This window comes from Podarcis filfolensis, assembly GCF_964270895.1.
Source record: "Podarcis filfolensis genome assembly, chromosome: 15".
In the NCBI taxonomy this organism is placed as follows: domain Eukaryota; kingdom Metazoa; phylum Chordata; class Lepidosauria; order Squamata; family Lacertidae; genus Podarcis; species Podarcis filfolensis.
This window is the reverse complement of record NC_139618.1, coordinates 11,363,249-11,378,919: the sequence shown is the minus strand read 5'-3', so window position 1 is coordinate 11,378,919 and position 15,671 is coordinate 11,363,249. Positions and strand designations below refer to the sequence as shown.

Here is a 15,671-nt window from a genome sequence, read left to right as displayed (position 1 = left end):
GATTTATCCACAAGCAGGGAAGAGGCTGCAGCAGGAAAGTGTGTGTGTTTTGTGTGGATAACCCAGCACAGCAGTACGGCTTAAAAATAGAAACGGGTGGTTTAACCGGCAAGGCACTCCCTAGGTCTTTTAAAAAATAATAATAACAGAAAACCGCTAACCAGACACAGAAAAATGTGACCATGCGCTTTGCCCTTTCTGAAGGGAAATTGCAAGCAGGGCTGTTGCGGAAGGGGGGGGCAGGGGGGGGCAGGGGAGAGGTTAAACTCCAGGTCTGCCTGGCAAGTTGCACCCTGGCAAAGATTTATTCCTTTTTTTAAAAAAAATGACACATTGAGGAATTCGGTCAGGAAGGGCAACGTGCCGCAAGAGTTCCTGTTGGATTAAATTCCCCTCGGTATGTTGCACATGCCGGCACATTTTCCAGTTCAGGATTACCTGTTAATGGAAAAATTGAACGGGGCTATTCACCTGCGCAGGTTCTGTGCTCGGTGGTGGAGATGGCAAGCAGGGTGATGGGTGCGTGACAATTCTGTGCGTCAAGGATGATGGGTATATATTCATGCGTGTCTTTCAAGAGAGAGGGAGTGTTTTTTCCTGTGCATAAGGAGTCATGCTTGACCCAGAAGGGTACTCCCCCCCCCTTCTGTCATAGTTCACTGTGTGGCTTTGAGTGAATTCAGTTTGGTCAATCCCTTCTCTAAGGTGCCATGCCATAACCAAGCTGCATTTGTAAGAAACCTATACAGTGGTACCTCGGGTTAAGTACTTAATTCGTTCCGGAGGTCTGTACTTAACCTGAAACTGTTCTTAACCTGAAGCACCACTTTAGCTAATGGGGCCTCCTGCTGCTGCGGGGCCGCCGGAGCACAATTTCTGTTCTCAACCTGAAGCAAAGTTCTTAACCTGAAGCACTATTTCTGGGTTAACGGAGTCTGTAACCTGAAGCGTATGTAACCTGAAGCGTATGTAACCCGAGGTACCACTGTACTTTGGAACTCTCTGCCTGTTGATATCAGGAAGACACCTTCGCTGTTCTCTTTTTGGTGCCTGCTAAAAATTTTTTTGATTAGACAAGCCTGTCCAAATAAAGTTGATGTGTGTGTTTTAATCTGCTTTTTAGTTTAGTGCCGATTTTAATTTTATTTTTAATGTTCCAGATTGTTGCTTTTTTACTGTTTTCAAACAACCACATTTTAATTGTTTTGTTTATTCTTTTTGTAAACTGCTTCAAGGTTTGTTTGTTTTTGCAAACGAACACGCACAAGGTCTTAGGTTCGATCCCAGGCATCGCCAGTTTAAAAAAAGGGACAGAACTTGGTTGGAGGTGATGGCAAAATGTTCATTAAAACTCTTGACTTCCCAATAGCCCAGCAGACAATACTAGGTTAGGAGGACAAATAGCATTTAGGACTGAGTGCTGTTGGAAGGGAGATTTGCAGATTTTGGGTATAAAAGCCCTTTACCCATAATTTGGGAAACGGGTGGCGCTGTGGGTTAAACCACAGAGCCTCGGACTTGCCAATCAGGAGGTCGGCGGTTCAAATCCCCACGACAGGGTGAGCTCCCGTTGCTCGGTCCCTGCTCCTGCCAACCTAGCAGTTCGAAAGCACGTCAAAGTGCAAGTAGATAAATAGGTACCGCTCCGGCGGGAAGGTAAACGGCATTTCCGTGCGCTGCTCTGGTTTGCCAGAAGTGGCTTAGTCATCCTGATCACATGACCCAGAAGCTGTACGCCGGCTCCCTCAGCCAGTAAAGCGAGATGAGCACCGCAACCCCAGAGTCGGTCACGACTAGACCTAATGGTCAGGGGACCCTTTACCTTTACCTTACCCATTTGAGCATTGGGGACAAATTTGAGCATTGGGGACCCATAATTTGAGCATTGGGAAGCACTTCATGAATTTAAATGTTCTATATAATCCACAGTTAATAACAGCCAATTGCATGAATGTTTATTATTGCTTTTATATCTGAGGAGCTCAAGGTGACACACATGGCTCTTCCCTCCCCATTTTATTCTCACAACAGCCCTGTGAGGTAGGTTAGACCGAGAGACAGCCATTGGTCCACGGCCACCCATTGAGCTTATGACTGAACCCTGATCTCCCAGATTCCTAGTCCGACACTCTACCCGCTGCACCACATTGGCTTCCTAGAGTCCTTCTGCTATGGGGCAGCTCTATAAATTCAGTAGGTCAATAAATAAATATGGGGAAAGCAAAATGTCACTTGGAGAGAAGGATCTGAAATATTTTCCCGGAAGCTTGAATTTGTTGTGTTCTGGATTGTTTCAATGGGTGTTTTAACGTGTTGTAAACTATGTTGATATTTCCCCACCCCCCTTTAAAATATAAAGCGGTATAGAAATAAAATAAAAGTAATAAATGCCATTTCAAAAAAATAAAAAGTGCCTTACGTTGCGGGGACCGTAGCCCAGGTTTAAAGTGCCATCTGCATTTCTAACACTGGGAATGGGACAGAAGCATTATAACCAGGAAAACTAGCATAAGATTTCCCCATGTCTGAATGCAACCCCAGATTGGAACAGGTAAGGTAATTATTTTTATCCAAGAGCATCTGTGAGTGAACCACCCCTGCCCCTGGCGGGGGTGACCAGTCACCTCGCCTCTGATGGTTTCTTATGTTTTAAACTGGACCCAGGCAGTCACATAGAGGACTGCCTTCTGTAATGTAGGACACACTGCTGTGCTGTTCTCAACCAGGTGCTGTTCTGGCTGGGACTCATGGGAGTTATAGTTTGAGAACTACAGAGAGCACCCAGTGGGCAAAGTCGGCAACAGTTCTACTCATTGCACTCTGCTGCTTTCAGAGCAAGAATTACTCAGACAGAATCGGAAAGTGTCTGTTTTAAGGGTTATGTTTTGTTCAAAGGGTTATATTCTGTCTGCTTGGGAGATGGATGGGGTTTCTGTTTAAGATGAACCCGACTTGATTTATGGACAGCCTCCTCAGTCCGCTGTCTGAAGCCTTCACTCCGACCGCAAGCCAATAATTCGTTTGCTTGTTTTGTTAATTAGCTGGATTTTTTATTTTATTCCAAATTTCCCCATGCTGCTTTCAACGAAAACAACGATGTAACTGCTGCAAAATGTAATCTAAAAGGTCTTGTAAAAATTAAAAGCATTCAGCTGTATTAAAAACCAGCTCTCAAGAAAAAAAGGAAGATTTTACAAAAACACCCCGCAGAAGCAAGACTCAGTTTGGAATAAAAGCTTCTTCAGCCCTCTAACAAGGGGGAGAGAGAAGTGTGCTGGGTTATCTATATCTGCCATCTCCTGCTATTTAAAGGTAAGGTGAAAAACACAGTCATCAACTGTGATGCAGCAGCAAAAAAAGCTCATGCTATTCCGGGCTGCATCAATGGAAGTATAGTGTCCAGATCAAGGGAAGTCACAGTACCGCTCTATTCCGCGTTGGGCAGACCACACCTGAAATACTGTGTCCAATTCTGTGCACCACAATTTAAGTAGGATGTTGATCAAGGGTCTGGAAGCCAAGCCTGATGAGGAATGGTTGAAGGAGTTGGGGATGTTTAACCTAGAGAAGAGGAGACGGAGAGGAGATAGGCTAGCCATCTTCAAATATCTCAAGGGCTATTGCATGGAAGATGGAGCAAGCTTGTTTTCTCCTGCCCTGGAGGGAACGGCCCAAACCAATGGTTTCAGATGACGAGAAAGGAGGTTCCAACTAAACATTAGGAAGAGCTTTTTGACACTAAGAGCTGTTTGGCAGTGGAACGGAAGCCCTCGGAAGGTGGTGGACTTGGAGGTTTTTAAATTGAGGTGGTGTGGGCTACCTGTCAAGCATTTTCTGGCTGGGATTTCTTCATAGCAATGGGTTGGGCTAGATGGCCTTTGGAGCCCCTTCAAGCCGTATGAGTCTGTAGCCAGATTTGGTTGTCTGCACACTTAAAAAAAGAAAGAAAGAAAATAGATTGGCGGGATCGGGTCACGATGCCAGATTTTGGGTTCTGTTGACAATTTAAGTTGGATAATTTTGTTCTCTCTCTGAAGCTGTGGGTTAAAACAAAAACAAAAACCTTACCCTCCAGCCAGGACATCTTTCTCCTCCACTGCCCTATTATAAATATATTAAAGAAGGTTGTTTCAAGGGAGTGTTTGCAGGAGATGTATTCCTTTCCCCCCCTTTGTAGATGTTAAAACCACTAAATGTTTGTGTCCCTATTTATTTACACATACATACCTACATACTGAATAAACCTACCCAGACCCTGAGATCATCTTAGAGGCACTTTTTCGTGTGCCTCTTCCTCAAGAGGTCCCGTGGGTGGCAACATGAGAACAGGGCCTTTTCTGCAGTGGCTTCCTGTCTGTGGAATGCTCTCCCCAGGGAAGTTCGTCTGGCGCCTTCATTATACAACTTTAGGCACCAGGCAAAAACATTCCTTTTTAACCAGGCCTTTGGTTGATCTTACTGGCATCCTATGCCCTTTTAAAATGGTTTTTTCAAAGGGGTTATTGTTTTTATTCTGATTATCTATTTTGTGGTTTTATGTTTTGATTTTATTCTGTGAACCACCCTGAGACCTGGTATAGGGCAGTATATAAATTCAACAACAACAGACAAACCTTTTCGTTCTGATCCATCAGGGTTGCTCTGATGTTCTTAAGTAGCTCCTGAGCAGCCTCTCTGTCACAAGAGAGAGCTTCTAGATGGTGTGTACCTCAACCCCCTATTTCACAGAATCATAAGAGTTGGAAGGGGTCTCAGGGGTCATCTAGTCGAACCCCCTGCAATGCAGAAATATTTTGCCCAATGTGGAGCTTGAAGCCATCACCCTGAGCTTAAGAGTCTCATTTTCTACTGACTAATGGGGTTTATATACTGCTTAATCATCAAAAAACCCTACATAAAACATACGTATATCGAAATGACCAATAATCCCCTCTACCTTGGAAATAAAATTGGCCATTTTAAATATATACATTATAAAACAAAATGACATTGGATTGTGTGTCGAAATTGCATGTCTGGGGAGGCTTGTTTAATTGAACAAAGGAAGTTTTTGCCAGGTGTTGATGGCACCTGCCTAATATCAATGGGCAGGGAGTTCCATAGACTCAGTTCCTTGCTAGTGCGGGAGGATCATTATGTTGCATTTGCAAATATAGCCTCCTTTGTGAGTTTCCTCTCACCACTTGCACTTCAAGCTGTTTCTCTCCCTCTCCTCACACTGCCCCCTTTTTAATCCAGCGGTGAATCACTGCAAACATTCCCTATATCCAGCCTGTGCAGTGTGCTAGCTCTCACAGTGAGGGGGAACAGGGGAGAGAGAACACAAATTCTCCCTTAAACTGCGTTTCCACGTCTGATCTCATTTCCCTCTCTCCTTGTTTGGCCTGCACCCAGTTACCTGGCGCTTTAGCACGGGAAGGCGGCTGAGGATGACCTCCGTTTTTTGTTATCTAGCGCCTAGAGTGACGGCCGGTGATACTGATCCAAGTCCGAGGTGTATTCTGAAACCACTTTGGCCGCCACAAGCCTTTCCTGATAAGGCACAGGTTTTGAATTCCACTTATTTTCCGGGGCCGAAAAAGTAGACGCCTGCCATCATATCTGGGTCACATGGAACGTTTTCTGTGTGATTTTAATCTAGATACTGGGCTGAGTAGACAGCAGCTGAGTTTCTATTGTTAAGGGCTAGCCTGTTCCTTCTCTTTCCTTGCGCCTTCCGACGGCAGATGTAGAATACTATGATTATTTTTTTATTTCTTGCCTTGCTGGCCTGTCCCTTCTGCAAGGACCTCAAGGCTGGGCACGTACTGAGCTCATTTGATCCTCCCAATCAGATTCGCAAGGTTGGTTAGGCTGAGAGAGGATTTAAAGTACTATTACACCACTTTAACGGCCATGGCTTCTCCCAAAGCATCCTGGGAACTGTAATAGGTTAACAGGTGCTGAGATCTGTTAGGTGTGGACAGGTTCACCGCATTGAGCTAGGTCAGGGGTGCCCAAACTTTTTTCAAAGAGGGCTAGATTTGATGAAGTGAACATGCGTGAGGGCCGGATTTTACCTCAGGACGTATACTGCCACGGGGGCCAGATTAAATCGACTGGTGGGCAGGATTAGGCCCCCGAAACGGACTTTGGACATGCCTGAGCTAGGTAAACTGATGGTCTCATGCAGTCTGAGGCATCTTCCTATACCCTTCGCCAAAAGTGCTAGAAATTATCCAGGCGCCGGGAGCGTTTTGCAGCTGGCGTGGGTCCAATTGCGACCACATGGAGATATCTGAATGCCAGGTTGGTTACTAGGGGAAGTAAAATGTCTCTCTTAGAAGGACCTGAAATATTTTCCACGAGGCTAGTGTTTGTCCTGTTCTGGATTGTTTTAGTTGATGTTTTGATGTGCTTTGAGATTTGTTCTTTAAAACATAAAGCAGTATAGAAATGAAATTATTAATGATAATTATAATAAACCACTGCAAGAAAATAAAAGGCAACTAGACATTCTGTTGCGGGAACCCGTAACCTAGGCCATTTGGCGATTAGATTATACAGTGGTACCTCGGGTTACATACGCTTCAGGTTACATACGCTTCAGGTTACAGACTCTGCTAACCCAGAAATAGTACCTCGGGTTAAGAACTTTGCTGCAGGATGAGAACAGAAATCGTGCTCCGGCGGCACGGCAGCAGTGGGAGGCCCCATTAGTTAAAGTGGTGCTTTAGGTTAAGAACAGTTTCAGGTTAAGAACGGATCTCCGGAACAAATTAAATACGTAACCAGAGGTACCACTGTATACCTGTGTTTCTGACGTTGCTCTCAAAGCATCCTGGGAACTGTAGTTTGTTAAAGGGTGCTGGGAGTTGTTAAGGATCCCTGTTTCGCTCACAGAGCTACAGTTCCCAGAGCCCCCTGGGAAAAGGAATTGATTGTTAAATCGGAGAAGTGTAGAGATGGAAGGGACTCCCAGTTTTGGGAGGAAGACAAGCCGGCGTTTGTCTTGAGCGACGGCGGCTTAGAAGGAGCATCCCATGGCCTCTTTATGGGTGCTGCTGACCTTTTCCCTTGGGCAGCTGGGTGAGAAAAAAGGAGAAGCGGAGCGCAAGGACTCTTTATTTTTGAATGCTTTGTGCAAAAAAATGGGGGGTCAAGGAGGGTCAGTTGGGTGGGGAGTAAGAAATGTGTCTATTTGCATCTGAGGAATGTTGGAGAGTATGAGATTCTTCATCTCAGGGTTGTGGGTTGGATCCAACCCCAGATTTCCTGTGTCTCGTCCGCCCTGGCTGTGGAAGGGAGATGAAAGCTTGTTTTGAAGATGGTTGGGGGGCAGACTTTCAGTCACCCTGCCTGCTTCTGGATCGTAGACATTGTTCATAGCAGCCTCAAGTGGTCTGTCTTCTCCCTCTGCCTCATTTTACCTCATGTGAGTTTCCCCCCTCGCCTCCTCTCCTTTCTCCATCCTTGCTGGCCTCTTGCCACAGCTTCTCTGACCAGTTTTATGAAGAGAAGCCGCCATGGAGAGTGTTTCTCGTTTTTAAGGACAAGCACCTATGCCAAGCAGTTTTAAAAAACCCTGGTGAAATCGGGCCCCAACGCTATTAATACAAATCTTGCGGTGGGGAGTGAGAGGCGGGAGGCCTTTGAGTGAGGCATTAAACATTTATTAAAACCATTAGAATTAGTGTCAGGTTGTATTGATTTAAAAAAAGAAGCGCAGAGGAAGCTGCAGTCAACGGCGAGGTGGGCAGAGGAAATGCGTCTCCTTCCCACCCTTTCCTTTATTATTATTATTATTATTATTATTATTATTATTATTATTATCATCATCATCACATTTGTATCTCGCCTTTCCTTCAAGGAGCTCACGATGGCACATGCAGTTCTCATTTGGTCCTCACAACAACCCTGTGAGGTAGGCCAGGCAGAGAGAGACAGAGCGAGCGCATGACTGGGCCAAGGTAACCCAGCAAAGTTTGTGGCTGAATGGGGATTTGAACCCTGGTTTGTCAGCTCCTAAGACTCAGCTACATTAGTAGAGAAACAGCGATTTGAATGCACTATGAACCTGCAACACCAGATGGTGCCAGAGAGCAGGAAAATTTTACAACATAATTTCCCATAGGGATTTTTTCCCCTTTTGTTAAAATGATCTAATTTCTGACTTATTTATAGCGGTTTTTCCCTGTGTTTAGATCCACCCCCAGTCCGACACATCAACCATCACACCATACTAGTTCTGGGCTGCAGTGCTGGCTCCAGGTTTTTGTAGGAGTCATTAGGTGAGATACCTCTGTGTCCTGTGCCCCCGGGGTCTCTCCAGTAATATCTGGACCAGAGTTTTTCATTCAGGACTGGGTATTTGACTGGTCAAAAGTAGAAAAGATTATTTGATAGACTGACCATTCAAATATTTTGAAAACTTTTTTTTTTTTTTTTTAGTTTAGAGATGAGATATGTTTAATCATCAGGAGGGCAGAACCTTGGTTGATTTCAGGAGCTTTTGAAGTGAGTTAACCATGATGCAACATGACTGGTTTTTGTTTAATTGTAGTGTGTTGTTATAACTCTTCCCTGTTTATTGATTTTTGCCATAAACAGTAAATGGCTAAAAAATGAACAGGAAATTCTGAATGTTCAGTATATAATTCACTTGCATAACCTGCTTATTTCCCTACTGCTCATTTACTGAAGCTTTAAAGCAGGCATAGGCAAACTCGGCCCTCCAGATGTTTTGGAACTACAACTGACATCATCCCTGACCACTGGTCCTGTTAGCTAGAGATGATGGGAGTTGTAGTCCCAAAACATCTGGAGGGTCGAGTTTGCCTATGCCTGCTTTAAAGTCACACTGTTGACCCCTTGTATTCAGACAAAAAGTATATATAGGCGTGTTTGCTGACAGATCTGCTTATGTGCGAACATATTATCATACAAGTACATGTGTGACTAGATGTTATTTTTGTTCAGGCTTTATTGTAGCTTTTAACCATGTTAGGTGTGGAGCGGTTGACCAAACCACTTCTTCTCTCTGCATTTCCTTCTGGCACGCAAGGGTCACTCTTCATAGAGAATGCACCTGTCAATCAGTTGCTAGTATCTCATGATCATAGCTTGGCGCTGTGGGTTAAACCACAGAGCCTAGGACTTGCTGATCAGAAGGTCGGCAGTTCAAATCCCCACAACGGGGTGAGCTCCCGTTGCTCAGTCGCTGCTCCTGCCAACCTAGCAGTTCAAAAGCACGTCAAAGTGCAAGTAGATAAATAGGTACCACTCTGGCGGGAAGGTAAACGGCGTTTCTGTGTGCTGCTCTGGTTCGCCAGAAGCGGCTTAGTCATGCTGGCCACATGACCCAGAAGCTGTACGCCTGCTCCCTCGGCCAATAAAGTGAGATGAGTGCCGCAATCCCAGTCGGCCACGACTGGACCTCATGGTCAGGGGTCCCTTTACCTTTACCTTTTTATGCTCATGATTCACCAACACTCCTCTTACAACAGACTCGCCTTTCCCGCTCTTTGTGTTGTTAAGATGGTTGATGATCATCGGTTGTTTTCTTGCTTCTTTCTTTCATGGAATCCTAGAACCACAGAGCTGGAAGGGATCCTCCAAGGATCCTCCAGTAGTCCAAACCCCTGCAATGCAGGAATCTTTGTGATCCAGTATTGCTTTTAGCTGCTGCATATTGGGAAAGAGAACTCTGATCCAGTGTTAGAAACTCACATAATATAAGCGACGCACCAAACGGCTTTTTTAACCAAGTCACCAAAATTGAATGTCTGGTTGCCATTTGGGGGCAAGATGGCTCCAAAGTCTTATTTTTTTTCAAATGATGCACGGACTGTGATTGATTACCAGTTAAGCTTCTGGTTGTTCAGATGAGAACCTTCAGCTAGGTCAAGAACTTTGAGAACTTAAAGAAGAAAAGTCACTTGATCAAGGGACAGTCCGCATATATATTGGCCTATTCCGACCTCTTTTTCTTAATGGTGACACAGAACATTCATAAGGTAAGAATATTCTTCACAACTGTGAGCAGGGCAGTGGGGTGGAGTACGTGAAGACAAGCTAGAACAATTAGCTCTGACATTGTTGACTGCTCCTGCTCAGGCTGCACAGAAAAAGCGTTTTGAATGAATCAGAAATTCATGCTTATGGTGCAGATAAAATAGAACGGATAGAATTCTACAATGTGTGAAAGCAGTCCAGATCCAATGATCCGCAGGCATGCACCTCCAGACGGTGGAAATTTGAGGCACCATCCTGGTACCCAGGCATCTTCACTTGGTCGCAAGTGTCTGATAGTGTGGGAATGTTCAGGGTGGCAGGAGAGGATATATTGTTTATTAATATCCTTCCTAACTTGCACTAGCAAGTTCTGTTACTTAGCAGAGTGCATTCCCCTTTACACAGCAGAAAACTGGTTGCAGACTTGTCCAGATTGAATTGTGTTCTAATATTTTCCTGGTAAGACCCCTTGAATCCCTCCTATAAAAGAATAAAGACACCACAGTCTTATTCATAAGCAATAAAAAGCAAGTTTACTCACAATCAGGCAGAGCACAGTGTGATCCCTGAAGGCAGGCTTTTAGGCTTAAAGTTACAAACATATACAAAGAGGTTTACCCCATAAGGGAGATGATCTGGGGTACTGCGTGGCTGGCAGCCAGCAGTTCAGGAAGTTCGCAGGAGGAAAGGAAGATGGAAAAGAGAGCGAGCGAGCATGGCAGCATGCCTTGGCCTTTTACCAGATCTGGAAAGGTCACGCCCACCCACTAGTCACATGCAAGGAAGGATGCTCCAGCCAGGTGTAACAGGAAGTAGACCAACATCCCCTTGCACGTCCACTCTAGGAAAACAAGGAATGTTGTATTTGACTGCTCCCAGTGGATTACATCCCACAGATAGCCAGGTGCAAAAAGTGCCTGGCTAATTTCGAACACGGCTCTGATCCTAAACCTCTGCTGCCTTGCGGCTATACCCATTCATGAGAAAGGCTTTGGGAGTAAACCCCAGGGAAGAATGCGTATCCACTGCCTTGCGGGACATCTTCGGGAGAAGAAAGGGCTAAGGAGTAAACCCTACATGAATCTGGACTGGACTTTTATGCAAGGAACGACTGGGAAAATCAAACTCATTCACCCACTTCCAAATCTAAAGTGACGGAGTTCTGAATTCTGCTAACTCAGTAGCCCTATTCAGATGGTCTTGATCCATGCAATTAACCTCATGTAAAGAGAGAACAGGGGATGTGGGTGGCGCTGTGGGTTAAACCACAGAGCCTAGGACTTGCTGATCAGAAGGTCGGCGGTTCGAATCCCCGTGACGGGGTGAGCTCCCATTGCTCGGTCCCTGCTCCTGCCAACCTAGCAGTTTGAAAGCACGTCAAAGTGCAAGTAGATAAATAGGTACCACTCTGGCGGGAAGGTAAACGGCGTTTCCGTGCGCTGCTCTGGTTTGCCAGAAGCAGCTTAGTCATGCTGGCCACATGACCCGGAAGCTGTACGCCGGCTCCCTCAGCCAATAAAGCGAGATGAGCACCACAACCCCAGAGTTGGCCACGACTGGACCTAACGGTCAGGGGTCCCTTCACCCCTTTACCTTTTTAAAGGGAGAACAGGGCAAACTGTGCTGCTCTCCACCCTTGCTTGCATTCCTGCAATATCTGTGGACATACCTGCAGATTTGCATCTCTGGGAAATACATTGCTGTTTTCCTGAGCTGGAACCTTGTGCCATCATGCCCTTAGTATGTGGACAGCATGCATCTCTCCCTCCCTCCCTCCCTCCCTCCCTCCCTCCCTCCCTCCCTCCCCCGCCTGCAATCTTAATGTCTAAATAGGGCTAAGACTAACACCTCGTTCTATGTAATGGGTAGATAAAATGTAAGAGCCTATCGATTTTTCATTCATTATGGCCACTGCAGCTCCTAAAGCTTTGCAAAAAAAATTAAAAGTACAAAGGTACCTTGGTTGTCAAATGGCTTGGCTCCCGAACAAAATGCCTCCCGAACGCCGCAAGCCCGGAAGTAAGTGTTCTGGTTTGTGAACGTTTTTTGGAAGCCGAATGTCCGACGCGGCTTCCCTGGCTTCCGATTGAGCGCAGGAAGCTCCTGCAGCCAATCGGAAGCCGTGCCTTGGTTTTCGAACAGTTCCAGAAGTCGGACAGACTCCCGGAATGGATTAAGTTTGACAACCAAGGTACCACTGTACAACCCTTTTCCTGCACTAATGATGCAAAAGAAAAGAAAAGGCCCTATTATTTATCTACCCCGCTGCCCCCCTCCCGTCCCACTCTGCTTTTGACAAGCTCCATATATGTTTACATTGCTTGCCTTCAGAGTCAGTTTGGGTATTGCCCAAGTCAGCTTTCATCGTGAAGTGGTCCGTAAGCATCTCTGCTGAGAGGGTTGCATTTATGCAGGTGTCATTCCCACGGGGAACAAGACAGTGATGTTTCGAGAAGCACCAATATCGTTAATGAATTACAAACATCAAAGCAAAGGAGTTTTCCTTTCCCTCCCCTTTCCTCCGTTCCAGGAGCACAATTCTCAAACCGCTAAATTAGAGACAAAAGGAACCATTTTGAAAATGAATAAAGAAAGATGCTGCTAGGGGGAATCAAAACAAGCAATTTGCCCAAAGCCAAATATGGTCCGTCCCTCCCAATCCTGTCCTCCTGCTTTAGAAGTTCAGCCTAAGACAGAAAAAGAATGGCAGAATCTTAAAACAGTGACTGCCATTGCAGGGATTGGGGAATGGCTATCAGTTGACGATATGTCACCGTAATCATCTATATTTATTCCCCTGTTTGTTGTCCCTGTTTACCAGCGATAGCCCCTCTGTTGTGGCGTATCAAATATACCTTCTTAACTACCGCAACTACATGGTCAGGTTCACACATAACACTACACCATGGTTGGCTTAACTATGGTTTGTACACCCAAAACCACCCAGGCCAGCTAACTATGGTTTGTTTGGATTACGAATCTTGGCTCTCCGTGCTCTCCCACTGCATCCAATCCACAACCCTGGCTTGTTTCAGAGCCCTGCCCCAGAGGCTCACCCTGCTACAGAGGGGCAAGGTAAAAGTAGACTGAAAATGGAGCCAATGTTGAGTGGAACAAGCCAGGGTTACTTGGCCCGTCTGTGAGAATGAACCTGGTTTGTTCAGCCAAGCATTGTTAAAGCAAACCATGGCTTAGTGTTACGTGCCCAGGCAGCCGATAGAAGTGAAATTGCAGAGGAAGGAATTGGATGTCCATGTACGTTGCCCAGGGCAGCCGAGGACACTGAATTGCATAAAATATATATGGATGCTCCCTAAAAATAGTTGGAATGCTTTAAAGAGAAATGCTATCCTTCTCAGCATCGTTAGAAAGATCGTGATCAAGTGATCTGTTTACTTACTTGGTCTGCTGTTCAGATGCTAAGGGTTGTTGGCAGCTTCCAAGGCCTCCCTCCCACTGTCTATGGAAGAGGAATAGAGGTAACAGGCTTACAGCCAATCAGATCAATGGTCCATCTCTTTCAGCATTGCCTACACTGACTGGCAGCAGCACTGGCAGGAATAAATATGGAGAAAGCAAAATGTCATTTAGAGAAGGATTTTTCTTGAAGCTTTCATTTCTTTTATCCTGGACTGTTTTATTTGATGTTTCAATGCATTGTAAAGTGCTTTGAGATGCTTTTCTTTAGACTATAAAGCTGTATAGAAATGAATTATTATTATTATTATTATTATTATTATTGAAATCAATTGCAAAAAAAAGGTGCCTAGACATTCCATTGTGGCAACCGTAACCTAGGTTTAAGGCGCCGTTTGGCAATTAGCTTATATACCTGAGTTTCTAACACTGCTTGCAACTCCCTGGAAAATCACGAGAGTTTTTTTGCCTGTGGTCTTCATGGAGAATGCTGTCTAGCAAAATTTGGGGAAATATTCCAGTGTAGTTATTTACCAACATTTCCATGGCTGAATCATGGGGGAGCAGAAGCATTAAAGGAGGCAGCATGTCCACTGGCGCTTGTTGTCGTGCCACTCCACGCCCAGGGTGCATGTGAAATTTAGCATGACATGGTGCTATATTGATCAAAAAGCCACAGTTCTATAACACAACAAACAGGGAATGCAGTGCGAAAGGAGCATTAGAAAATGGACAGGGGAGCCACCGCTGCAACCAGGAAAACTTAACACGGTAACCTCCACATCTGAATTGCACCCCTTTCTTGAAACCTTGGGAAATTACTGCCAGTTACTCTGTGCAGATAATACTGAGCTAGACTGGCTCAACAGAAGAGAGTTTCTGACAAGAAGCTGTCAGGTGGAGGTGTATGCATATGTTTATGTGGTTCCTCTCCTGAGAGGTGCAGGTACTACAGACAGGAGAAGGAATAAATAAGGCTGTTCTTCCAGAATTTGCTCTTTGATTCAAAAAATAGCAGCATGCAAAGCTTTCTCATCTCCATCCTCCTTTTGGTACCGTTCCTGGAGATTTCTTCCTTGCAGTCATCTTCGGCCGGGAAATGGCTTGGCAGCAAATACTGCTTCTGATTTCCTGCGTGACTTTCTCAGATCCCCCTCACCTCTTGCAACTCATCTTCTGTCTCCGTGTGCTGCTGATAGAAAAAGGAGAAGCTGTTTTTGAGAGAAAACGAGAGTCACTTTTTCGGGTTTGCGCTGCTTCCGATCGCAAGCACTTTGATCACAGGAGGAGAAGTCTAGGTACCGGCAAATGTGTTTTGCCCTTCATCCTTCGGGCCATGGCAAGATATAATTAAGAGTGGCGTCTGATGGTTACTGTCACAAGCGAGGCTCCAGAGTCTTGATTTACGTGGAGAGGCCTTTAGATCTGGGTGATCCCATTTGCCCTGATACCTCTTGGGGGGAAATTGTGGAGCGTCATTTTTTGTTACTGCCTGCTAGTGGCTGACCTAAGATCATACGATGAGGTGGCGGATGAGCTCAGTGGTCCATTTAATCCTGCATCCCGTTTTCCTACCTATGGGGGAAGCAGGACATGAGTGCAATAGCCCTTTTGTTCCCTGGCAGCTGAAATTCAGAGGCATGATCCCTCTGACTCTCTACTAATACAGGTATCATTAGTAGCCATACATAAACCTTTCCTTCGCCATAGATTTATCTGATTACTTCTAAAGGGCAACCATCACTCCCAGTAGCAAAGCTGCTTAACGGAGTCCAGAAAGAAAAATCCCGACAACACTTTACTGAAAAAACTTGAACAGAAACATCATATAATGTGAAGAGAAAGGGACAGGGAGGTTTTATCTTTCTTACTTCGGGCTTTGTACATAGTGAGGAGACATTCAACCAAACATACAGAGGAAATCTCCCTCAGAACGACACAGCCAATCGGAGCATGTGCCACCTCAGCAAAGATCATGCCACTCTGCCTGGTTGCTAAGCAACACCACCTGCCCCACCCCAGGCTAGTTGACGTTAGCACCAACAGAATTAACCCTTGATCTGCAAACTGAACGATCCCTGCTATTGCACTTCCAACGACCACATCTTTCAGCAGATACTCATTACTCCTTGAATGATGAAGTGCTTTCTTGTGCGTGCCCTGAAGCTTTTACCCGTCAGTTTCTAGTAAAAGGAGATAGGAAGAAAAACTTTATCTCTGACCACACCCTGAATAATTTTAGAACAGTCGTGTCAATCAGT

General features: G+C 45.3%; 1 protein-coding gene across 6 annotated transcripts in view; it reads left to right on the top strand.

Annotated features, from left to right (window-relative positions):
- The window catches only part of GTF2IRD1 (GTF2I repeat domain containing 1), an 84,310-nt gene that overhangs the window by 2,128 nt on the left and 66,511 nt on the right, over positions 1–15,671 (top strand). The window contains exon 1 of one of the 6 annotated variants that reach the window (XM_083587576.1): positions 7,230–7,414. The exons of 4 other annotated variants lie outside the window; for them this stretch is intronic. In XM_083587576.1, coding sequence (XP_083443702.1) covers positions 7,307–7,414 — 108 coding nt within the window. In that variant the 5' untranslated portion in view covers positions 7,230–7,306. Of the gene's footprint in view, positions 1–7,229; positions 7,415–9,517; positions 9,996–15,671 lie in introns of those variants that run through there. One more of the 6 variants, XM_083587578.1, reaches the window with a different exon arrangement.